This window comes from Mchenga conophoros, linkage group LG6 (genome assembly GCF_057382185.1).
Source record: "Mchenga conophoros isolate Kocher_MC1m ecotype Shallow Benthic linkage group LG6, M_conophoros_male_GT1.1, whole genome shotgun sequence".
Taxonomy (NCBI): domain Eukaryota; kingdom Metazoa; phylum Chordata; class Actinopteri; order Cichliformes; family Cichlidae; genus Mchenga; species Mchenga conophoros.
Window position 1 is genome coordinate 19963651 of NC_140531.1, and position 25595 is coordinate 19989245.

A 25595-nucleotide genomic window follows, 5' to 3' on the forward strand; every position below is an offset into this window, starting at 1 on the left:
ATGGAACCCTGGTAACCCCCCGCAAGATGACAATTGCAATAAATGCCATTAGTTCAGGGAGGTCCATGAACCAATGAACATGCTCCGTTTGCTGTGCATGTTGAACAGTCCATTCTTGAATGCTACGAAGCATGTCAAGAGTGACAAAACACAGGAAGCTCTGAAGGCGACTCGTGATATTTCTCCTGGCCTTAGCCGTTGGCTCTCCATCTGCAGCGTACGCTTCTATTGGGGTGAAAGGGAGACAGGTCCCCACCTGTTCTTCACGCCACACTGTGCCATCTTTCGCTGTCTCAGTCCCCAAACAAGCTCTCTTTTTAGGTGCAGAAGCAGTCTCCTCATCTGCAGTGTGAACAAATTCAAATTGTGAGCAATGGGAAGGTCCAGTATCTCCTCCTCTGTATCAGAATAATGTCTGAAATATCTTACTTACAAACTACATCCACTTACTTATTTGAAATGAAATAGGAAATAACATGAAATGCAACTAACCGGAAGACTGATCAGACAGCTCTGAGTCCGAATCCGGCTGAACTTGTAGGTCTTCTCCATCCGAGTCACAAGGGTCGACTTCCCTCAGGATCATTTCCAAGGCCTGCTGAGTGGTGAGTCTTCTCTGCATTTTCTTTCCTTGGAGAGGAGGTCCGTACACCACAGAATTCTTCAGGGCAATGAAGGATTAGGCTAAGTGTAGTGAGATTGTATCATATATATAGGGCTTGGCTTCCTGATCAATGCTCCACTACCAAAAGGAAGCCAAGCCCTGCCACCCTTTACAACAAAACAAGGTGTGATCACATTGATGCCACAATGGACGACTGATCAATGCTCCACTACCAAAAGGAAGCCAAGCCCTGCCACCCTTTACAACAAAACAAGGTGTGATCACATTGATGCCACAATGGACGACTGATCAATGCTCCACTACCAAAAGGAAGCCAAGCCCTGCCACCCTTTACAACAAAACAAGGTGTGATCACAGGGCTTGGCTTCCTTTTGGTAGTGGAGCATTGATCAGTCGTCCATTGTGGCATCAATGTGATCACACCTTGTTTTGTTGTAAATGCCACAATGGACGACTGATCAATGCTCCACTACCAAAAGGAAGCCAAGCCCTGTGATCACACCTTGTTTTGTTGTAAAGGGTGGCAGGGCTTGGCTTCCTTTTGGTAGTGGAGCATTGATCAGTCGTCCATTGTGGCATCAATGTGATCACACCTTGTTTTGTTGTAAATGCCACAATGGACGACTGATCAATGCTCCACTACCTTTTTTTTTTTTTTTTTACTTTGATTTTTATTAGGTTATTTTATCATTGTGGACATACAGTAAAGAAAATAACAAACAGACATACATATAAACAAACAGAGTCTGGAGTTTACATATCTTTCTCCATTTATCACATTGCAGAAAAAAAAAGAAAACCTATTATGTTATTTCATTTGTGTCACTTCTGAATGTTTTCCACTTCCTCCATAGTCTGTCGTATTTACCTCCCATCAGTCTAATGTTGAGTGTTATTTTTTCCATCTCTGAGATATCCTCTACAATACTGATCCAATCCCGCTGGGTGGGAGGATCTGGATGTAACCACTTCTTTGTAATTGCTTTTTTTGTTGCGGCCAGAATTATTTTGACTAAATACACGTCCTCTTTTTGTATGTATTCTTTTATGTTTCCTAGATACATCACTTGGCAAGTATTTGGGAATGTATAACTCAAAATATTATCCATATTCATTTTTAAGTCTTCCCAATACTTTTTAATTTTAATGCATTTCCAGAATACATGAGAATGATCCGCTTCCATTTCTCCACACAATCTCCAACAATTTTGTAAACTTGAGGTCAGTTTGCTTTTTATTTTGGGTGTAATGAAAAAACGTGTCAAATTTTTCCAACAAAATTCCCTCCACAACGGCGAATTAGTTGTACTGTGTTGCAATTCACACATATTGAGCCATTCTTTCTCTGTTATTTTTATGGTCAGTTCAACTTCCCATTTCTTTTTAATATAGAGTGTTGAATCTTGTCTATTTTCTTCTAATGACCTATAGAAGGTGGAAATAGTTTTAAATTGTTTATGTTCATAGCAATCTTTTACTTTTCCGACAACCCCCAGTGGTTTCCCAAGCCAGTCAGATTTTATTTGTTTTGCGTAGTAGTCCCTAACTTGCAAATATCTAAAGAAATCTCTATTTTCCAATTTGTATTTGTTTTTTAGTTGTTGGAAACTCATTAGTCCTCCGTTTTTCATAAGGGTACAAACTGCTGTAATCCCTTTTAGTTCCCACTGTTTGAATGTTTGGTCCAATTGTCCTGCCTTGAAATTTTTATCATGTCTAAACCATCTGAGTATAAATAATTGTTCTTTTAACTGACATTTTTCTATTACTGTGTGCCATATGTCTAATGTAAATTTCACAATTTGATTCATTCCACTTTTATTCTTTGTCATTAAATGTTTGTCAGAGATAAAAATCTGAATGTTGTTTCCCTCGATTTCTTTCTCAATTTCCTTCCATCTTGCCTCATATTCTGGTCTACACCAACCAGCAAGTGGTCTGAGTTGGGCTGCATAGAAGTATTCCCTTAGGTTCGGCAAGGCCATCCCTCCCTTGCGCTTCGGGAGTTGCAGTGTTGTTAGTCTTATTCTGGGCTTCTTCCCACCCCAAATAAACCTTGATATCAACACACATGGGTGTATGTCCTTTGTTGCTGAGATTTATTGATAAAAACAGTACAAAAAATCAACCATTTGTACACATTTTTACAAATAATTATAAAAAGTGAGTGAGTACATTTCAACATTTTCAGCAATCACTCACAATCCTGGCACTGCCATGGTATCTGTAGTCTGCATTTACCTTGGCTTGGCTTCCTGATCAATTGTCCACTACCAAAAGGAAGCCAAGCCCTGTGATCACACCTTGTTTTGTTGTAAAGGGTGGCAGGGCTTGGCTTCCTTTTGGTAGTGGAGCATTGATCAGTCGTCCATTGTGGCATTTACAACAAAACAAGGTGTGATCACATTGATGCCACAATGGACGACTGATCAATGCTCCACTACCAAAAGGAAGCCAAGCCCTGTGATCACACCTTGTTTTGTTGTAAAGGGTGGCAGGGCTTGGCTTCCTTTTGGTAGTGGAGCATTGATCAGTCGTCCATTGTGGCATCAATGTGATCACACCTTGTTTTGTTGTAAATGCCACAATGGACGACTGATCAATGCTCCACTACCAAAAGGAAGCCAAGCCCTGTGATCACACCTTGTTTTGTTGTAAAGGGTGGCAGGGCTTGGCTTCCTTTTGGTAGTGGAGCATTGATCAGTCGTCCATTGTGGCATCAATGTGATCACACCTTGTTTTGTTGTAAATGCCACAATGGACGACTGATCAATGCTCCACTACCAAAAGGAAGCCAAGCCCTGCCACCCTTTACAACAAAACAAGGTGTGATCACAGGGCTTGGCTTCCTTTTGGTAGTGGAGCATTGATCAGTCGTCCATTGTGGCATCAATGTGATCACACCTTGTTTTGTTGTAAATGCCACAATGGACGACTGATCAATGCTCCACTACCAAAAGGAAGCCAAGCCCTGCCACCCTTTACAACAAAACAAGGTGTGATCACAGGGCTTGGCTTCCTTTTGGTAGTGGAGCATTGATCAGTCGTCCATTGTGGCATCAATGTGATCACACCTTGTTTTGTTGTAAATGCCACAATGGACGACTGATCAATGCTCCACTACCAAAAGGAAGCCAAGCCCTGCCACCCTTTACAACAAAACAAGGTGTGATCACAGGGCTTGGCTTCCTTTTGGTAGTGGACAATTGATCAGGAAGCCAAGCCAAGGTAAATGCAGACTACAGATACCATGGCAGTGCCAGGATTGTGAGTGATTGCTGAAAATGTTGAAATGTACTCACTCACTTTTTATAATTATTTGTAAAAATGTGTACAAATGGTTGATTTTTTGTACTGTTTTTATCAATAAATCTCAGCAACAAAGGACATACACCCATGTGTGTTGATATCAAGGTTTATTTGGGGTGGGAAGAAGCCCAGAATAAGACTAACAACACTGCAACTCCCGAAGCGCAAGGGAGGGATGGCCTTGCCGAACCTAAGGGAATACTTCTATGCAGCCCAACTCAGACCACTTGCTGGTTGGTGTAGACCAGAATATGAGGCAAGATGGAAGGAAATTGAGAAAGAAATCGAGGGAAACAACATTCAGATTTTTATCTCTGACAAACATTTAATGACAAAGAATAAAAGTGGAATGAATCAAATTGTGAAATTTACATTAGACATATGGCACACAGTAATAGAAAAATGTCAGTTAAAAGAACAATTATTTATACTCAGATGGTTTAGACATGATAAAAATTTCAAGGCAGGACAATTGGACCAAACATTCAAACAGTGGGAACTAAAAGGGATTACAGCAGTTTGTACCCTTATGAAAAACGGAGGACTAATGAGTTTCCAACAACTAAAAAACAAATACAAATTGGAAAATAGAGATTTCTTTAGATATTTGCAAGTTAGGGACTACTACGCAAAACAAATAAAATCTGACTGGCTTGGGAAACCACTGGGGGTTGTCGGAAAAGTAAAAGATTGCTATGAACATAAACAATTTAAAACTATTTCCACCTTCTATAGGTCATTAGAAGAAAATAGACAAGATTCAACACTCTATATTAAAAAGAAATGGGAAGTTGAACTGACCATAAAAATAACAGAGAAAGAATGGCTCAATATGTGTGAATTGCAACACAGTACAACTAATTCGCCGTTGTGGAGGGAATTTTGTTGGAAAAATTTGACACGTTTTTTCATTACACCCAAAATAAAAAGCAAACTGACCTCAAGTTTACAAAATTGTTGGAGATTGTGTGGAGAAATGGAAGCGGATCATTCTCATGTATTCTGGAAATGCATTAAAATTAAAAAGTATTGGGAAGACTTAAAAATGAATATGGATAATATTTTGAGTTATACATTCCCAAATACTTGCCAAGTGATGTATCTAGGAAACATAAAAGAATACATACAAAAAGAGGACGTGTATTTAGTCAAAATAATTCTGGCCGCAACAAAAAAAGCAATTACAAAGAAGTGGTTACATCCAGATCCTCCCACCCAGCGGGATTGGATCAGTATTGTAGAGGATATCTCAGAGATGGAAAAAATAACACTCAACATTAGACTGATGGGAGGTAAATACGACAGACTATGGAGGAAGTGGAAAACATTCAGAAGTGACACAAATGAAATAACATAATAGGTTTTCTTTTTTTTTCTGCAATGTGATAAATGGAGAAAGATATGTAAACTCCAGACTCTGTTTGTTTATATGTATGTCTGTTTGTTATTTTCTTTACTGTATGTCCACAATGATAAAATAACCTAATAAAAATCAAAGTAAAAAAAAAAAAAAAAAGGTAGTGGAGCATTGATCAGTCGTCCATTGTGGCATTTACAACAAAACAAGGTGTGATCACATTGATGCCACAATGGACGACTGATCAATGCTCCACTACCAAAAGGAAGCCAAGCCCTGCCACCCTTTACAACAAAACAAGGTGTGATCACAGGGCTTGGCTTCCTTTTGGTAGTGGAGCATTGATCAGTCGTCCATTGTGGCATTTACAACAAAACAAGGTGTGATCACATTGATGCCACAATGGACGACTGATCAATGCTCCACTACCAAAAGGAAGCCAAGCCCTGTGATCACACCTTGTTTTGTTGTAAAGGGTGGCAGGGCTTGGCTTCCTTTTGGTAGTGGAGCATTGATCAGTCGTCCATTGTGGCATCAATGTGATCACACCTTGTTTTGTTGTAAAGGGTGGCAGGGCTTGGCTTCCTTTTGGTAGTGGAGCATTGATCAGTCGTCCATTGTGGCATCAATGTGATCACACCTTGTTTTGTTGTAAAGGGTGGCAGGGCTTGGCTTCCTTTTGGTAGTGGAGCATTGATCAGGAAGCCAAGCCCTATATATATGATACAATCTCACTACACTTAGCCTAATCCTTCATTGCCCTGAAGAATTCTGTGGTGTACGGACCTCCTCTCCAAGGAAAGAAAATGCAGAGAAGACTCACCACTCAGCAGGCCTTGGAAATGATCCTGAGGGAAGTCGACCCTTGTGACTCGGATGGAGAAGACCTACAAGTTCAGCCGGATTCGGACTCAGAGCTGTCTGATCAGTCTTCCGGTTAGTTGCATTTCATGTTATTTCCTATTTCATTTCAAATAAGTAAGTGGATGTAGTTTGTAAGTAAGATATTTCAGACATTATTCTGATACAGAGGAGGAGATACTGGACCTTCCCATTGCTCACAATTTGAATTTGTTCACACTGCAGATGAGGAGACTGCTTCTGCACCTAAAAAGAGAGCTTGTTTGGGGACTGAGACAGCGAAAGATGGCACAGTGTGGCGTGAAGAACAGGTGGGGACCTGTCTCCCTTTCACCCCAATAGAAGCGTACGCTGCAGATGGAGAGCCAACGGCTAAGGCCAGGAGAAATATCACGAGTCGCCTTCAGAGCTTCCTGTGTTTTGTCACTCTTGACATGCTTCGTAGCATTCAAGAATGGACTGTTCAACATGCACAGCAAACGGAGCATGTTCATTGGTTCATGGACCTCCCTGAACTAATGGCATTTATTGCAATTGTCATCTTGCGGGGGGTTACCAGGGTTCCATCTCTAAATGACTGCTGGTCAGCAAACCTGGGAAACCCACAGATAATTGGAACTATGGCACGAAACCGCTTCAAAGAAATCATGCAACACCTACGCTTTGATGACAAGTCCACCCGCAGTGATCGAGCAAAGACTGATAAGTTCGCTGCAATTTCCAGTTTGTGGGGATCATTTGTCACCAACTGCATCACGTGCTACAACCCTGGTCTACATATCACCGTTGATGAACAGCTTTTCCCATCAAAGACTCGGTGCAGTTTCCTGCAGTATATTGCAAGTAAGCCGGACAAGTTTGGGATCAAGTTTTGGGTGGCTTGCGACCTAAAATCCAAGTACATTTGCAATGTCTTCCCATATCTTGGCAAGGACCCCAGTCGTCCCACTGGGGAGAGACTTTCTGAAAATGTAGTAATGAGGCTGATGGAACCATTCCTAGACAAGGGCAGAAATGTTACCACGGACAATTTTTTCACATCGCTTTCACTTGCGCAAAAACTTCTTAGACGGAAAACCACCATCCTCGGCACAGTCAACAAGATTCGCAGGGAAATTCCTCAATCCACTAGACAGACAGATCGCAATGAATTCACCACTCAGGTATGTTGCAGGTCTTTTCTGGTTCTATGTTTATGTGTTTCATTGTGTGTAAAAGTGCTATGGAAATAACAATTTATCTTATTTCTTAGGTGTTTTCAACATCTGCTGCCACGCTGACGGCGTATGCGGCCAAACGGAAGAAGACAGTCTATATTCTTAGCAGCATGCACGGCGTGGTTCAGACTGATAACACTACCAAAAGGAAGCCAAACACTGTCACCCTTTACAACAAAACAAAGTGTGGCGTGGATGTGATGGACCAGATGGTTCGGGAGTACACTGTCCGCAGAGGAACACGGCGCTGGCCAGTTGCCGTGTTTTATAACATGATTGACATGGCAGCACTGAATGCACATGTGCTGTATCAAGCATGCTCCGGGACGAAGGAAAGACGGGTGGACTTCCTGGTGGAGCTTGCAAGGGAGTTAGCTCACTCTCATGTAGCTGCGAAGAAGGCAAGAAAAGAACAGTTGCCTTTGACACAACCCTCCACACCTAGCCCTGGAAAAAGAGCCATGTGTCAGGTCAAACACAATTGCAAGAACAATCATGCCACTGTGCGATGTGTTCACTGCAACAGATACACATGTGGTAAATGCAGACTACAGATACCATGGCAGTGCCAGGATTGTGAGTGATTGCTGAAAATGTCGAAATGTACTCACTCACTTTTTATAATTATTTGTAAAAATGTGTACAAATGGTTGATTTTTTGTACTGTTTTTATCAATAAATCTCAGCAACAAAGGACATACACCCATGTGTGTTGATTTCTCCCTAAGATGGCAAACTGAAACACTCCAAGTTGGTGACTTTTGGAGATTTGTTTCCCTGGATGATTGAGAATGCATCAAGATGAAACAAAAGGAAGCTCACCGCTTTTAGCAGCTCCCCCACCCCCTCATCCACACACCCCCACTCCCCTCCCTCCAGAATTCCCAGGTAACAACCCAATTTACATATGAATGACTAGCCAATTTAGCTTCCACTTGCCTGAAGCTAAAGCTTAGCTAAAAGCCTACCAGCCATTTGGCTGCTCTCCGGGTTTTAAAGGTAGAAAAGCCAAATGGCTGGGCTCTGGGCCTTCCTAGTGTTATTGGAACACAATCTTTCGACTCTCCAAAACATATCCAGCTTTTTGAGCAAGGATAAATTACTTATTTCTTCCAGCCCTCTTTTATTCCTGCATCTTTTTTCTGGAAAGCATTAAATGGCCTCAGCTGTTTACCTCTCAATGTCAATATATGTCATAAGTGCAATGGCTGACACACATGTTATTCCCACAATATAACGGGGAGTTTTTGAAGCAGTATGGTTGTTTTATACCCCCCCCCCAAAAAAAGAGCTGGTTATAATAGGCTAAGGCGAGAATGCACAAGATGTTATCATTGATAGCACAAACCAAACAAACGCTCTAATGAGCAACAACTAACATCAAATGGTCAGGCGGTGCTCACAATTGCTTCAAAAACTAGATATAAAGGATAACAACATCAATCTTTTTGAAGACAAACATTTAATCTGTGATGGAAGCCTTGCCGGGAACAAAAAGTCAACATACCTCCTCTTCTCTTTTCTTTCTCCAGCAGCTGCTTTTTAAGTTCCTCTATGTCGTTCTTTAATTTGGCATTTTCCACCATCAGTTTCTTCTCCTCTCTGACGCTGGCCTGGAGAACTGCAGTAAATTCTTGTTACTAGTCAGCACACAATTGAATGTAAAATCCCCACAAAATTAACATAGAGTTTCACAGTTTTGAGACTGTACATTTATGGCAAACCTTATAAATAAATGCAGCACCTATGAGTTAACAGAAGAGAAAAAATGTAATGCTCATTCGACGTTTCTTGTAAACATCTGCATCCACCCAAAACGTTGTTTATTTCATGAGAATAACAAAGGAGAAATGCAAAAAAGAAATGCAACATTTTATTATTTATTACAGGTTAATGGCACTGGAGTGGCATGTGCAGGGACTTTTTGCATGTAGCCAATCTAAACAAATTAGAAAATCAAACAAACTTCATTATCACCCTGGACACAGTCTGTTTGACCTGCTCCCCTCAGGCAGGAGGCTCCGGTCCATTCGCACCAGAACCTCTCGCCACAAGAACAGTTTCTTCCCCTCTGCTGTTGGACACATGAACAATAACCACATGATTGTCCCCGCCACTAACACATGACCCTACGCTGTGTAACTGCATCATTTCATGTTTGGCACTGATCACCACCTGCACTCATGTATATATCTTTCTACGTAGCACTCATAATTCTTATTCTCATGTATATATCTCATGTATATCTCATGCACATATCTTTCTTTCTACATAGCACTTTAATTCTTATTGTCTGCACTGAAGCACCGCAGCAATTTCCTAATGTTGTAAACCTCAACATCTGGCAATAAACCCATTCTGATTTCTGATTATCAACCAGTATGCAATAATTTACCACCCCAAATACTGGTATTAGCATTTAGGCATGGCAGTGCCCAATGTTTTTGTTTGCCCAGAACATCATTGTTGGAGAGGCTAAATGTGGAAATATATTTCCCTAAAAAGCTGAAACTATTTAAAAGCTTTTTTTTTTAATTTTTTTTTTTATTGCAAGTACGTGTAATAAATAACGGAAAAACTGAATGTAAAACAAACATAAACATAAATCCTTACATATGTAAAGTAGCTGAGAAATTTCTTTAAACAAAAGTGTATGAGCGTATCTTACTGGCTTTCTCCTTCAGTAGCTGGACTTGCTGTTTGAGGTACTCAATGAGCTGATCGGCCTCAGCTGCCCGCTGCTCCAGCCTCAACAAAGGGTTGTGACTCATTTTGATCAATGAGCGGACTAAAAACCTAAAACAAAAACAAAACAACAAGAATACAGTCAAAAACACAAATGCAATATGACGACTTCTGGTGAATACTGAGGGCAGCCAGCATCCTGAGATTGCTGTAATTCAATATTATACATGTTAGCTCTGCAGGAAGTGATTAACAAACGGTTCTTATATTGCTCTTTTCTACTCTGAGCACTCAAAGGACTTTATAAAACTTGACTTATTCACCCCTTCACACCAATTCATACAAGCAAAATTTTCTGTGCTTTTTCTACCCAAGTGTTTTCACTTGGGTTCAGACTGCATGGACGCACTGCTGAGTAACTTAGGGTCAAGTACCTCAACCTTTTGGCTACTACACATTACTCCTTTATTTTTTAAGGGGTTGCTACAGCAGCTGGATCCTCAAATTTGACGTGGGCCAGATTTTATGTTGGATGCCTTTCCTGAGTCAACCCTCCCTTTTATCCAGGCTTGGAACCAACTCTGTGAGTACACTAGCTTGAGACACCCCGAGGCTGGGTTTCTGCCTCCTTCTGGTCTAAAATCAGGGGTCTTTTGCATGTTCGGCAGATGTGTTAACCACTCCAACATTGTTCACACTATAAAAGTTAGTGGGTCAAAGTAAGAATACAGGTATATCACGGTGTACTCACAACACTGTGACTGAGCACATTTGACTCCTAAATTCCAGTTTGTTTGACAAGTGTAACTTGGCCCTGAGACGCATGTAGTGTCCTGCTAGCCATACCCATAAGTAGAGCAGGGCGATATGGCCAAAAATATTTATCACGATATATATTTGAAAATTTGCGATAACGATATAACCGACGATATAATTGATGCGAGACAAAATACAACTCCACAACATTACTAGCGCAAAAAGACAACCTTCCATTTATTTTCACTTAAACAAGAAGCTGGTTTTTATGTACATTAAAGCTTTATAAAAATGTAACAGTGCAAATGCAAATTCCTTGCTGAAAGTTTAACCAAAAGGCATTTCCAGTAGAAATGGGCTGACATATCCTGAGCATAACCATGTATAATATCCACTGAAGTTAAAAAGAGGTGCTTTGCAACATTAAACTGCAGTGTGCAGTACGTATTTTTCGGACCATAAGGTGCACGGGATTATAAGGCACATTAAGCGAAACAAAGCAGTCAGATAAATCAAACTTTATTAAACTCATTCTTCTTGCTTCCTCCACTTCTGTACCATTGATTCATTAATGTTGAATTCTCTGGCAGCTGCTCTATTCCCATGTTGTTGCAGTATATTGATGACTAACCTCGTATTGTGGATGGATTATCTCAGTTGTTCTCCTGACTGAAGTTTGGTCCGTTTACAGTATCCTGCCATGCGATTGCATTTGTCTCTAACCATGAAGAACCTTCACGTTAACTTTTATAAGTGGAAAAGTGTTAGTGTTCGTCCTCCAGCTTCACTGTTTATGTTATGCTAACATAGCTGTGTCGCTAGCGATCACGTAGCACATCATTATATACCAGCTAGCCCAACTTCAGTAACCCTACAAACGTCACTGCTGTTTAGTTTCCTGTCTTCATTTATGTTGGAAGTGATAGCAGAGCTGTACGTTTGATTTTTTTCAGAAATCTCTCCGTCAGAACATGCTATATCATGCTTAGGTAACTAGCGAAACTAGCGAGCTAACTTCCGCTAGCTTCCTGCTAACTTCTAACTCCGTTAAATGTAATAACTTTTGTTTTCATGGATGCCTGGAAGTTAAACTTTATAGTTACACCTGGTAAAGCAGCAATGCTGATCGTTTTATTAAAGATGAAAGAATTTAGACAGTTTTTAACTCTAAGTGACGCTGCAGTGTTGTTTGACCTGAAGCATACGGAGTTTAGGACCCAGATTACTCCCAGATTTAAGAGCATCTTAGTCCGACAAATATGACAATAACAACGGCCGCTTGCATGTTCTGCAAAAAAAATGTGCTTTGTTGGGTATCTGACGGACAAACACCAAACCAGTTCCACATCACTGAAGTTGCACCATTTTTACAAACCAATTCTGGTTCATCTGTTTCACTCAACAATCGGCCATGTGCGTATGAAAACAAAGGCACTGCGCATGCGCGTTTTACTCCCATTCTATCGCGATATTTCATTTTCCTATCGTTGCCTAACATTATACCGGTATTACCGTGAACGGTATAATATGGCCCAGCCCTACCCATAAGGACAGGACAGCGTGCCACTACTTCCAAAAACTGCTTTAATTAGGCTGCAAAATGTCATAAAATAATGGATCTCACTGCGTTGTGCAAGTGCAATTCTCAAAAGCATAAATGTATGAAAGAGGGAAGAGTTTGCACACCTATAGTTCATTTACTCTGCTCTCAATCAGTTGATATATTTGTACACTTAACTGTTTTAAGTGCCTTGGTTTCTTTTCACACAGAAGAAACTGCAAGTAAACTCAAAGAAAACCAATTTTCCTGCATTTCTACAAACCACATAAGATTGTTCAGCCCACTTATTGACAACACTGGGACAGGGCAAAAAACTTTAATTGTATAGCACTTTTCAAAACAAATAAGCGGTTTATGGTACTTTGCTGCATCTCCCAATGGTTAATGGACTGATTCTTACATAGCACCCACACTCCAAGTGCTTTACACGACATGTCTCATTTACCCATTCAGGAACACATTCACACACATTTAAACGCCAGTGAATGCACCGTGCAAGAAAACTCTGGGCAAACTGGAGCAGCCAGAGATTGAACCATCAACCTTGCAATAAGTAAATCACCTGCTCCAACTCCTGAGTCACAGCCACCCCAAATGCAAAGCATACATAGTTATGGAAAGGCGTTTAGCTCAAGTCTGTAACATACACCTGGTAGTTGGTTTGGCTTAAGGTTGAATCACAATTTCATCTTAAATGAACCACTCTGGAGTTTGTTTGGAACTCAGCTAAGACCACTTCGCCCAAAAAGTCTGGGGATATTGCTTTGGTCCGATTGCAAATATAGAGTGCACCTTACAAAATATGAACTGCACAAAGGAGAAAAACAAACCAGAGCTCAATTTAAAGGTACTGAACAGGAGTATGTATGGAGTATGAAAACAAACAAAGATAAACTGAAGTGCAATCAGGCACAGATTAATGGCAAATATAGCACAAGCCAGTATTGGAGTGGTACAAGGGGACATTGATGCTTAGGCAGGGAGCAAATCAAAAGTGTCTAGTGTGAGTACACCCTTAAAGTAGTAGTAGTACCATGCTAAACATCAACAAAGACCTGTTTGAATTACTGGTTTGCTTTCCAGTACAACTTTACCGCAAACTACAGCTTCCAAAATGACCACAGAGTTAAGTCAACAGGTCTCAGACAGTCTCAACAAAAACAGAACATTGCAATTTCAAAGGTGGTTTGTGCCGCAGATCTTCTGCGCAGGACAAAAGGGCACTCCATTGTACTTTCTGTGTAATGTATCATAATATAATGCTGTGGCAGAGTTAGAACATGTTTATTAATAATTATAAATAATGCATAAATCTTATATAATGTGCTGATTGCCTGATAGCAATATGTCAAAAAGAACAATCACTTTCACATGTTTTCTATAAAGTACAGCGTCACTGAGTATAAACCAAGTCCTAATGTGATTTTGATGGGCTTTTTACTCTGTTGTCTAGAGTGACAGTCTTTGAGCTCTATCCACAAGGTATGCTGACCGAGAGAGAGGAACAAGTAATAAATACTTGACACGTTCCAAGCCAGACTGGATAAAATGATACTAAGCTTGTTTATCCTAATATTCCTTTATAATGTTGCGCTTGGCAAATTACTTCTTGAGGAAAGAGGAAAAGAAGGATTTTTACAAGGCTGAGGCATGAAGAAGAAAACGTCTTACACATATTACAGGGAGGCACTGGAAAACAACAGCTGGCCCAGGATGAAAACAAAATGTTGGGGGATGAGGAAATTAGAAACACTAAAAAGCTGGAGTTGATAAAATCAAGGATCAAAGCGTTGTTTTTTTGAGAAACTGAATTGATTTAAACAGGACCAGTGGTAGAGTAATAACAAGAGCCACAAAAATGTATCCTGAGGCAGAGGTACCGCATGCAGCATCAAGGCGCTGGAGCAACGGATATTACACTGAAATGCGTTATCGATTTAGAAAAAAAAAAACAAAAAAGAAAAAGAGTGAAGTGAGCTATTACCTGCAACGCAGTCTCACTTATCCACCTGACATAATTACAAAAGCTTCAATTCTCCTTCTGTTTCGCAAATACATGTATTTAACAAGTTACAAGCACTTCCAGCTATGTGCACTTGTATCTTATTAAAGATGCACATATTGCTTGTACACCCACTCTTAAATGAAAATATCAAAGCTATTACTGCACAGACACAGGCAGCACAGGCGGTTTGAATCACATATGTAAATCTATCATTTAACCACCATTTTTCTGTGGTATGGTGTTGGTGTGTGAGCACACCAGTATGGATACAAACGTTTCCTCTTTTCATGGTTCATTCCCACAGTTGAAATTGACTGTGGGAGGATACTTCCTTACCTGTCTGCCAACCTGAACATTGTGATTAAAAGAAGAGTGCAGTGTGGCAGCACCATCTGAAGGAACTGGAAGGCCCTACAGATTTTAGAATAAAAGACACCATGAAGATGTAAAACTCTTTAGCACCAGATGCAGCTACTGGTTATGAAGACAAATGCAATCATCTTCCTCATATTTGCCCTAAATAGTGATTTCTATGTATTTTTTTTAAACACAAAAAATCTCGGCAATAATTGTATTGTGAGAAAGTTTGAAATGAATTTTGCCCAGAAGAAGAGATCAACTGAAAGCATGGCAATACAGAAATACTAAGGCTTTCCACTATTGTCAATGCTTCAATCATTGTATATTATATCAGATTAGGGCTGCACAATTAGTCGTTAGAAAATCACGATCTCAATTCATACTTATGTGCGTTCTCATTTCCAAGTGACAACGATCTAAAAAAGAAAAAGATGACAATTGTACCGCATTTTGATCTGGGACATAAGCTGCATGAAAACAAGCGCTCACTCTTCCTGCTCAACAAATGACAAAGGCGGAGCCTTATACCACGTGATACAGAAGTCAGCTGGCATTGAAAAAACAACGGAGAGCACCTGAGAGATGAGGAAGCTGTAAAGGCCAAGAAAGTGACAGGAGAAAATCCGTCCCGGTCAACCACCCAAACATCAATAATGGGAACCTTATACAGCGCTTCCCCATACCCGTCGAACTCCCGCAGGCAAAGAAACTACGGAGGCTATCACTTATCACCTGACCAAAGATATGGCTCCCATCAACACTGTTCAAAACGAGGGATTTAGGAAAATGATCAACACCCTAGACAAACGCTACACAGTGCTGTCCTGCAACTATTTTCTATTGTTGCACTACCTGCTCTATACACGCAGTGTCGAGCAACGGTGGAGATGGAATTACAAGCAGTACAACATTTTGCGGCAACGACAAAATGTGAGACATTTATTGTTTTTATGTTTATTTATTGTTTTTATGTTCAGTCTCAACTGTTACGAAGTTGATGTGCAGTGAATAAGTGCAATAAATATTTATACTGGAAAAGAAAATCGTGAGAGAATCGTGATCTCAATTCTAATAAAAAAAAAAAATCGTGATTCTCATTTTATGCAAAATCGTGCAGCCCTATAGCAGATTATGCATTTTCAAATATACATTTTGTCAAAAGCTTTACACCTTATGAGATAATTAAAAAAGACTGACTGATTAACTGATTACATAAAGAAAATTAAAATTCTGTGTATTCTCTCACACTATTGGTTTTTAATCAATGCAGATCCATTGGTCCCCATTTACTAACAATGGGTACTCAAAAATCTGTACATAAATCATTCATACGAGTGTTTATGTTAATTTCATCATTCCCCTGCGTATGTGATATGAATCTATTTGGGTACAACATCAATCAGACAATACGTGTACTATGTTTACTTTCTTGGTATTATGCCAAATATGATATTGTGTTCTTGTAGGGTGCTAGTCTTTTTTTTATATCATATTTGATGCCCAAACTTTTTCCTCACTTAAGCCACACTGAGTGCTGCAATATTCAGAAGCTCCATTATTTCAGCCTGAGTTTCTTAAATCTGACTTTTTCCCTGCCTTATAGGTGCAGGTTTCTATCTTGCAATATCATGACCAGTTTCTCCACTATACCTGGAGGCAAACAACTTTCCTTATATAGAGTAATCGAGGTGGGGCAGTATGCAGATGATATGCAGATTGCACAAACCTGTCAGTTTAGAATGAATCTCATTTACTAAAATATGCACAAATTTGATGGTTTATTCCAGAACAGCATTTTCTTTTATATTGGATGATTTTATGAAAATGTCCCTTTAAAAGAAAGATCTGAGACAGTGGGTGATGTTGAGTTGTCCCTCAGATATACTCATTTCTAATCTTTCCCTTTATAAAAAATAATAATAATGTATAGTTTATATACATTATTATTATTATTATTATTGTTATTATTATTATTATTATTATAATTATAATAAAGGACATGCTTAGAAATATATCAATCAATCAATCTTTATTTATAAAGCACTTTTCATACAAAAAAAAAAAATGTAGCACAAAGTGCTTTACATAGTTAAAAGCAGCCCACCCCACCCTCCAACTCACTCCCCACACTAACATAAATGATGTGAATACACACATATCCGACCCTTGAGGCACACCACATGTCATTCTATGGATCTTAGAGGAGCATGTATCCATACTCACCATAAAAGTTCTGTCAGAGAGATAGGAAGTGAACCAGTTATGTACAGCACCAGAGAGGCCCACCATGTGTTTCAGTCTGTTTAAAAGAATAGCGTGGTCTACTGTATCAAAGGCTGCGCTTAGATCCAGTAGCACCAGGACTGAGAGCTTTTGGGAGTCCCAGTTACATCTAAGATCATTTAAAACCTTTAGGAGAGCCGTCTCTGTGCTGTGGTTCACCCTAAATCCAGACTGGAATATCTCCAGGATCTGTCTATCATTGAGAAAATCAGTAATCTGAGTAAAAACAAGTTTTTCTAAGATTTTACTTAAAAATGGTAAGTTGGATACAGGTCTGTAGTTATTAAAATCATTACAATCCAAATTGCTCTTCTTCAGAAGGGGCCTCACCACCGCCGTTTTAAAGGCAGCAGGGAAGACACCCAACTGAAGAGAGCAATTCATCATGTATAAAAGCTCAGCCTCAAAAAATCCATAAAGTGTTTTAAAGAGTGAAGAAGGGATTGGATCTAAAAGACATGTGGTGGGTCTCACTGTGGAGAAAACTTTCTGAAGGTTCTCAGCATTAACCAGGACAAAGCTGTCCAGTGTCTCCTCAGGTACAATCGAGCCATCAGATGTGTTTACAAACATATCGCGATTAGATAAAATATCAGATCTGATGGCGCTGATTTTTCCCCTGAAGTGGTCTGCAAACTGCTCACAGAGTGAGTCTGTGGGGGTTCTTTGGGAGCTGTTAAAATCAGGGTTAAATAAGTGATCTATGGTGGAAAAGAGGACCTTGGGATTATTTTTGTTATTACTGATTATTTTGGCGAAGTATGAATTTCTTGAGTTCCTTAATGTATTATTGTACATTTTAAGTTGCTCGCAAAATATTTGATGGTTGATAGTATTTTTATTTTTCCTCCACCTCCTTTCTGCTGCCCTGCAATTTCTTAGAGTTAGAGTTCTAACGCTCATTTCTAATGGTGCCCTTTATCACCCCTTCCTGACTCAACCCTTTCCAATTATCTGAGCTTGGGACTGGCACTAGGAGTACACTAAGTGGCTTTTATTGTGGCATGGCTAAGATATGATGTCCACAGTAATGTAAATTCTCCACGCACTGCAGCTGGAAGGGCAGAGCAAACCAATGTGGACATTTGTCTTCTCACAGACCATTGCTCTAAGCAGTGGAAATAAAAAAAATGATAAATTTACGAGTTGCTGTTTATGTGTGGAAACGGTTAAAGTTATCTTGAAAAAAAAAAAAAGTATGCCATACCAATCTAGGCTGGCAGAAGTAACACAAAAGCGCTCCAACTTTAAGCTACTTTAAGCGACTTTTTTAAAACTCTAACTTAGAAACCAGAGTCACCCAAAACTGCTCTTCTGACATTGCAAATGCCCTAACACTACATTTCACGATGCATCAGTGCATCACAAGTTGGAGCAACATTCGCAGAAAAGTTTAAAGATAAACTTTTGCACCACTAGAAACATTCTGGCACAGAACTGCTTCTCTGGACACTGACAATCACATTGTTAGAAAAGATATAATGGAGCTCGTCTATATATTGTGAGTGCATCATGTTCCCTGGTGTCATCTGATTAGGCTGTATTTCCACCATTGATGTATTAAGTTGAACAGGCCTAAGCGATAAAAGGATAAAAATAGAAAATTGTGAAATAACTTTTTTCAATAGCAATATGGGACATGGTCAATAAATAGTCAACAGAACTCATTCTATAATTTGACAGACAACACAAAAAGCCAATGCCAGTGAGAACAGCAATGGTGTGGCTGGAATAGAGTTAGAGCGATGTCATATTAGGAGAAGCTCCTCGCAGCAGCACATGTACTAATGTTTAGGCTACTGGAGTCGTGCACACCAGTATGTTAGGAGTGTGAAAAAGAAATTATGGTCCAGCAGTGTTACTACGTTGGCAGTCCGTATACAGCTACGGGCTGTTCATTTACCTGCAGAGAGCATCTGTTGTCAAATGGTGCAGTGTCGAAAATATGTGGTACAACTAGTCTATAGCCTACTCTTGTTCGTGTTGTTGGTCCTTGAGCCAGAGTTGAAGACAAACAGAGTGTTAAAGACAATGAAAAGTGTCCACTCCAGCCACTGTCTTTAGTTTTCGTGCTGTCTTAGACAGTGTCACTCCCTCGCCTGTTCCTGCAGACTTGTCAACCACTCAGCATTCAATTGACGGCACTGAGCACATTTGCATTGGTTGAAAGCCCTTCTCTACTGGCTTTCCGTAAGAAAATATGTACACAAACGGACATAATCGCAGCACCATAAATTAAGCATGAGGGAGATAACATTAAGGAAAACTCGAGTGACAACCCAATGGACACAGCCAGAGGTTCAAAGCAAGACGACATGGCTAAAATGTCAAAGTAACTTGATAGTGTGGAGATATTTTGGCCATTAAAAGTCTGAAAAAGAAGCAGAACTGGGTGCACTGCAAACTGTGTCAAAACCATGCTCCCACAAAGGCAGATAACGCCATGACAAGACATGATGTCAGTAAGGATATTTAAAAACATCAGATTTAAGCAGCTAACTGACCCATCCAACGTCCAAATTCATGGACATAACATCTCTCTCAAGCGACACTTTCCCAGCTGTACATAGAGTGTAGAGAGACAATGGTGTCATACTTCACTACCACATCAAATTTGTAGTTAAATGGTAAAGTCACATATCTGATCCATGCATGAGCCTCACTTCCCACTTCAGTGGGACACTACTGCAATCCTTTGTGGGAGACAAAGTGGACTACAACAGAGTGAATATGTCTTTTGTTATGTTTTCTTTTGTTTATATTTAAAAGTTTGTTAAATTTTACATATTTACACATTAATATACAACTGATATGAAAAAAATGATAGTTATAAGATATTTTTCTGTATCATACAGGCCTAAATGAGAACTGGATACCAGAGACAACACAGTTCACGGTTCTTAAACTTGAATAAAAGTTGCTCAGTGATCCAAAAAGGCATCCAAGCTTCCTCCATGAGGTACCCAGATGTTCTCCACATTTCTGCAATTTTGGCTCATAGAGCATGCGCGTTGGGGTCCCACTGAGCTGAGCACGTAACAAAGATTTCTGCCAGCTTAATTCCCAGTGGCTAGCCCAGAGACAAATGAATATGAATAATAACAGAAAACATATGGGGGTTCTAGACTTTCCAATTCTTAATTGACTAAATGGCTTAAATTCTGGGGAAAATGTGTCTTTGGGCCAGCGTACATCAGGTGATAAATGTATTTGCTGTAATACCCCAGTTTCATGACTACAACAATGTGTTAAATTTGCCCTCGAGAACATTCACAGATGCACATTTTAAACCTTTCACATAAAAGAAAAGTATGCATGAAAGTATGTGAACAATGACAGTTATCCTGCAGCAGTTGTCTAAGCATGGGTATGATAAAGGCCGGCAAACTGTGATAGGCTAAGAGTAAATTTAGCTCACATTAATATTCAAGAATTACAAAACCAATCAAAATCAAGACCATTACATTGTAACATGATCATAAACTAATCCTGTATTGCTTTGGTTTTGTTACTATTAATATGCTACAGAAAATAACGATGTAATACAAGCAATGATCTGAATTTCAAAAGTCCCATATATCTCAAATGCCCCATACATTTAAGGGTTTAATATGATAACTCAAAAATTATTTTTCTTATTGTGAAGATTTTTTTAATCCCACTATTTGTATGTATGTATGTATGTATGTATGTATGTATGTATGTATGTATGTAAAGTTAAATTCACTTTACAGATTTAAGAAAAAGGTAAAATAATGAAAATAAAACCATGGCTGCCGTGTTAGAACAGTAAAGGTCACCAGCATTACAACAAAATGAAAATGTTAAAACACTTTGGTGTGTTTATTCCTATATTTGGATTAACTGTGTATTCGTGACAGCTCACTATTGTGCGCTTAACATGAGCTAACGTTGCATCAGTTAGGAGGTAAGCTACAATACAGTTTTCTCGACCAACTTGGGAATAAACTCCACTTTAGGCTAGCTCTCGTGTAGTTAAGCTACTTAGTATAAGCGCGGGTTAGACATCATTGACAATAAAAAATACAACAATGGTGGGTTGAAACAGAAAATATAGCACAGAGCCTTTTTAAACTTACATGAACTCTGAGCGGCAGCAAACCCAGCACGATTTCAACTGGGGAGCGTGACAGCTGCTATCCCTCCTTGCTAACGGAGCTAGCAAACAGGCAGCCGCAGATTCGCCAGTTCAGGCCCCACTGTGTAGATCGCAGCAGCATACGGATAGGAAGCAGGTGCAGTTAGCCGTTTGCTGTCGCTAGCCATATGTTCTATGGCTCGGACATTAGGGAAGCCTTAAAGTTGTCTCGGCAATTGCCTGTGTATAATTAACAGATTAAAAAAAATAGACCACAAACAGGAAAAGTACATATAAAACTACTCTTCAGTGACTTTTCTGTCTTTTTTTTTCATTGATGAAATTTTAACACCGTTGTCTCGCTCGTGCAAAGTATTTTCTGTGCGCCCCCCCCCTCGTCGCACGAAATAAACGTCGTCGATCACGTTCGCTCAGCTGTTTTCATCGCGTCGCAGAAACAGGAAAAATAATTCATTTCAATAATAATTTCAGGTTACTCGTTTACATGGTTATGCAGCTTCGTCTTTAGAGAGGACGCATTTTTTGAGGTAATGCATACTAAACGACGGCTCCACATCTGACATAACAGCTATTTTCATAACTTCATACATTCAGTAGCATCGTTGCCCTCTCGCACTCTGTCTTTTGCTTCCGAAACGATATTTCTGTTAACTAACTGGTGTAAGTGTGTTGCAATAACAAAGTCAGTGTTAACCCTTTTGCTCCAATCATGGGCTTTACCTCAGTTTTGTGTTGAATTACATTAAGGGTGAAGTTGGATAATATACCACATCACCGTATTGATTAATGTTTCTTTCATTCATGTTTTACGCATAATTTCCCCTTGCTGTTTCCCTTTATCTGTTTTTCAAGCCAGTGGCACAATGCGCTCCCTTAAAGACGCCCAGCTAGGAGCCTTTACCTTCTTTGCCTCAGCTCTTCCACATGATGTCTGTGGAAGCAATGGACTCCCTCTGACTCCCAACTCCATCAAAATCCTGGGACGTTTCCAGATTCTCAAAACCATCACTCACCCCAGACTCTGCCAGTATGTGGACATTTCCAGAGGGAAGCACGGTATGGCTTTCTGTCTTGTCTCTTGTAGTGCTAAAATAAAAATGTGTAACCTGTCATCACATTTCATATTAAGCACTTAAACAACTTATCTAAATTGAAGCTATTAATTTGGGCTTTCAGTACAGAACTTACTAAAGTGGTGACACATAACATGTTTAATGACACGCTTGTGTTGGATACATGTTTGCTATGATTTATGAATTTTGGGAATACCTATAAAGCACATGACTCTGCTGTAAGCAAAGGGGTTCAAAGTGTGCCAAGGAAATATTACCCACACCACCACCAATACACCAGCCAGGCAGAACTGTTGATACAAGGCAGGATGGATCTATGCTTTCATGTTGTTTATGTCAGATTTTGAGCCTGCCATCTGAAGGTTGAGACTCATCAGATCAGGCAGCGTTTTTCCAGTTTTCTTGTTTCCAGTTTTGCTTATCCTGTGCAAACTGTAGCCTGTTTCCTGTTCTTTGCTGACAGGATTAGCACCTGGTGTTTTCTGCTGCTGTAAGCCCATCTGCTTCAAGGTTCCACATGTTGCGTATTCAGTGATGCTCCAAGTCGTTATTAGAGTTTTCTTCTCTGACTTCTGACATCAACAAAGAATTTTCTCCCAGAGAATTGCCACTCACTCAAACCAGCCCATCTGGCACCAACAACCATTGTCATGTTCAAAGTCACTGAGGTCACCTTTCTACCCCATTCTGACGCTCAGTTTGAACTTCAGTAGATTGGCTTGACTCTACATGCTTAAATGTGTTGATTTGCTGCTATGTGATTTTTCTAATTAGTTGTTCCTAACAAAGTGGCCACTGAATGTATATCTATGTATTTACAAGTGGGAAACATGACATGTACTACATAGTATGTCATTAAGGAGTCCTTCAAACACCATCCTTACATAATGGTTGTGAACATTTGGAAAATACAAATCCAGAAGTTTTTTGTTTTTCTTTCTGAAATTTGCCTTTCCGACAGCAAAAGTCTTGATTGTATTTGTATCTCAACCTTTTATCCTTCTTGCTAGATTTCGAATTAGTCCAGGTGTATTATCAATAGTGACCCTATTGCTGGTTTTAATAATCATTATCTTTTTTTTCTTGCTCTTCAGAACGGCTGATCGTTGTTGCTGAACACTATGAGAACTGTTTAAGCATTTTCCAAAAACCAGAAAACGCACCCAGGTAAAATGACCAAAACTAACCAGACAGCAATACACAAAAAATGTGAATGTGACTGATGTGAATGATTCATTGTTATTTTACCTTTCTTTACTTTCACTTTTGAACAGTTCCCTTTAAACCTTATTGTTCATAAGGTTTTTCATGTGATGTACACTTTTCAGCGCATTAACAATAAAAAAGGTTTCTGTTTGTGCTAGTGCAGAAAAGGTGCTGCAAATAGCCTATGAGGTTCTTGAAGGCCTGGAGTTTATGAACAAAAATGGTTTGGTGCACCGAGCCCTCGGCCCAAACAATGTCCTCATGGACTGCAAGGTACTGTTTCTATCAAAGTCATCAGGTTTACGCTAGCCTGAGTTACTGTCTAGTTTTAAAGAAATTGGAAAAAAAGGTCTTGCACTCTAATGTCGAGCTTGTCTTTGCAGGGGAACGTCAAGCTGGCAAAGTTCGGCCTTTATCACATGACTGATCACGGGGCAGATGTGGATTTTCCCATTGGGTATGTCCTTTTCTTCTCTTTTTTTCCTTCAGTTAGCTCAGTGTAAAGGGTCAAGTCTTCACGCATATCTGGTTTCTGTTACTCAACAAAAAACAGGCAATTGACCGTAAAAATGATGCATAATTGGCTCATATCCTTTTTCACAGAAACCAGCTTTTAGGGCATCCTGATTAAGGAACTGTAACAGATCTTTGGGCTTTGATCACAATCCAAAGGTCTTCATGTTCTACCAAGTATCTGTGTAATATCCTTTTGCAGACTGAGAAGAGAAATGATGGCACATTCCTGTGACTTTCATGAAACATTTGGTGTTGAAAGTTCAATAAATGTAACTGACAAACAGCTTTCGCTTTGAGGAACAGCTGTTTGGACATCATTTATTAACAAGAACAATAACAACACTTTACATAGAGTAATAAAGAAGATGTCATCATTAGATATAAAACAGAAATTCAGCAAATTCCCTGTGGGGTTTAAAGCCTTAATTAACTTGCTGTTTATAATTTGTCTTATTCTGAGGCTTATAAAAGTGCAATACTTATCTGCTCTGTCATTTTTGCCTCAGGTACCCATCATACCTTGCTCCAGAGGTGATCGCTCAGGGCTCCTTCCACCCCAGTGACCCTTCCCGTGATGAAGCTCCTCTGCCCTCGGGACCAAAGTCTGATGTCTGGTCGCTCGGCATTTTGCTCTTTGAATTGTGTGCGGTAAGAATTCTTAATAAACATTCATGCAAGATTTTGGATTTTTGTTTAGAAATTCCATCTTAAAATCGAATCAATTGCAGGGCAGAAGACTCCTGCAGAATATTGATATAAGCGAGAGGCTGAAATTCATTTTAACCCTGGGTGAGTACAAAGGTCATCTGGGTTATTCAGAGCACAGAAAAAATTGTGCCTCTAGTCTCGTTTAGGCTTAAGTGGCGATGTTGTTTGTCCTCCTTAGGTTGCATGGATGACATTGTCACTGTCCTTGCTGAGGAACATGGTTGCTTGGATACCATTAAGGTAAACCTAATGTCTGTTTGACCGGCAGCAATGTCATAGCTGGTGTTGTCTGTATGTGTGTGTGTGAAACCTACTATAACATAAACTCCATAAAAGACATTTTGAATGCTTTCTGTCTGTCTATGGCCAGATTTTGTCAACACATTAAAGTCACAACTATTCAAGATATACTTTCAGCGTTTGCAGATGAAATCAAAGAGAAGTTTAAATATAGGCGTGATCTGAGTACGACGTGAATAAGCCTACTTATGAATCATGCAGACAAATGTTGTGACGATGGGCAGTTAGGTTTTTGTTTTCTGATAAAAATACAGAGTCATTAAAGTTGGATTTATCATCACAGTATTATAGTCACGTGTAAAACCTACATTTATCTCTAGGTTGGCTGTGTTTTGATGTCTTTGATCTTCATGCTAATTGGATACCTAAATGTAGGTTCTGAAATCAAAACAGCACGAACCAGATTGTACATATATTCAGTCTAAAAATATTGTTGTTTACTCACCTAAATTATTTTAGTTGTTTGGGTGGTTGATTTCACTCAAATAATTATTGAATATTTTTTACATAAATGGTGGAGTTTGTGATTCAAACAAAAATATCTTATATAGGTATGTATGATGATGAATGGATATAAAAGACAAACAAAAACAGTATATACAGTATGCTTTCATCCAGCAGCAGGTATGGTGGATGTTTATGTACGGACACTA

The 25595-nt window shown here is 39.5% G+C and overlaps 2 protein-coding genes across 2 annotated transcripts in view; one reads left to right on the top strand and one right to left on the bottom strand.

Moving 5' to 3' along the window:
• LOC146572477 (aminoacyl tRNA synthase complex-interacting multifunctional protein 1-like) overlaps positions 1-21428 on the bottom strand; it is a 34843-nt gene extending 13415 nt beyond the window's left edge. The window contains exons 1-3 of the mRNA XM_085276689.1: positions 21120-21428; positions 10038-10165; positions 8877-8990 (exon numbers count right to left, since the gene is read on the bottom strand). Of these exons, the coding sequence (XP_085132815.1) occupies positions 8877-8990; positions 10038-10165; positions 21120-21121 (244 nt within the window). The 5' untranslated portion in view covers positions 21122-21428. The remainder of the gene's footprint in view (positions 1-8876; positions 8991-10037; positions 10166-21119) is intronic.
• A 114-nt stretch (positions 21429-21542) lies between these two features.
• tbck (TBC1 domain containing kinase) overlaps positions 21543-25595 on the top strand; it is a 33075-nt gene continuing 29022 nt past the window's right edge. Inside the window, exons 1-8 of the mRNA XM_085278487.1 lie at positions 21543-21666; positions 21992-22195; positions 23307-23379; positions 23577-23691; positions 23802-23875; positions 24441-24582; positions 24663-24723; positions 24821-24882. Of these exons, the coding sequence (XP_085134613.1) occupies positions 22003-22195; positions 23307-23379; positions 23577-23691; positions 23802-23875; positions 24441-24582; positions 24663-24723; positions 24821-24882 (720 nt within the window). The 5' untranslated portion in view covers positions 21543-21666; positions 21992-22002. The remainder of the gene's footprint in view (positions 21667-21991; positions 22196-23306; positions 23380-23576; positions 23692-23801; positions 23876-24440; positions 24583-24662; positions 24724-24820; positions 24883-25595) is intronic.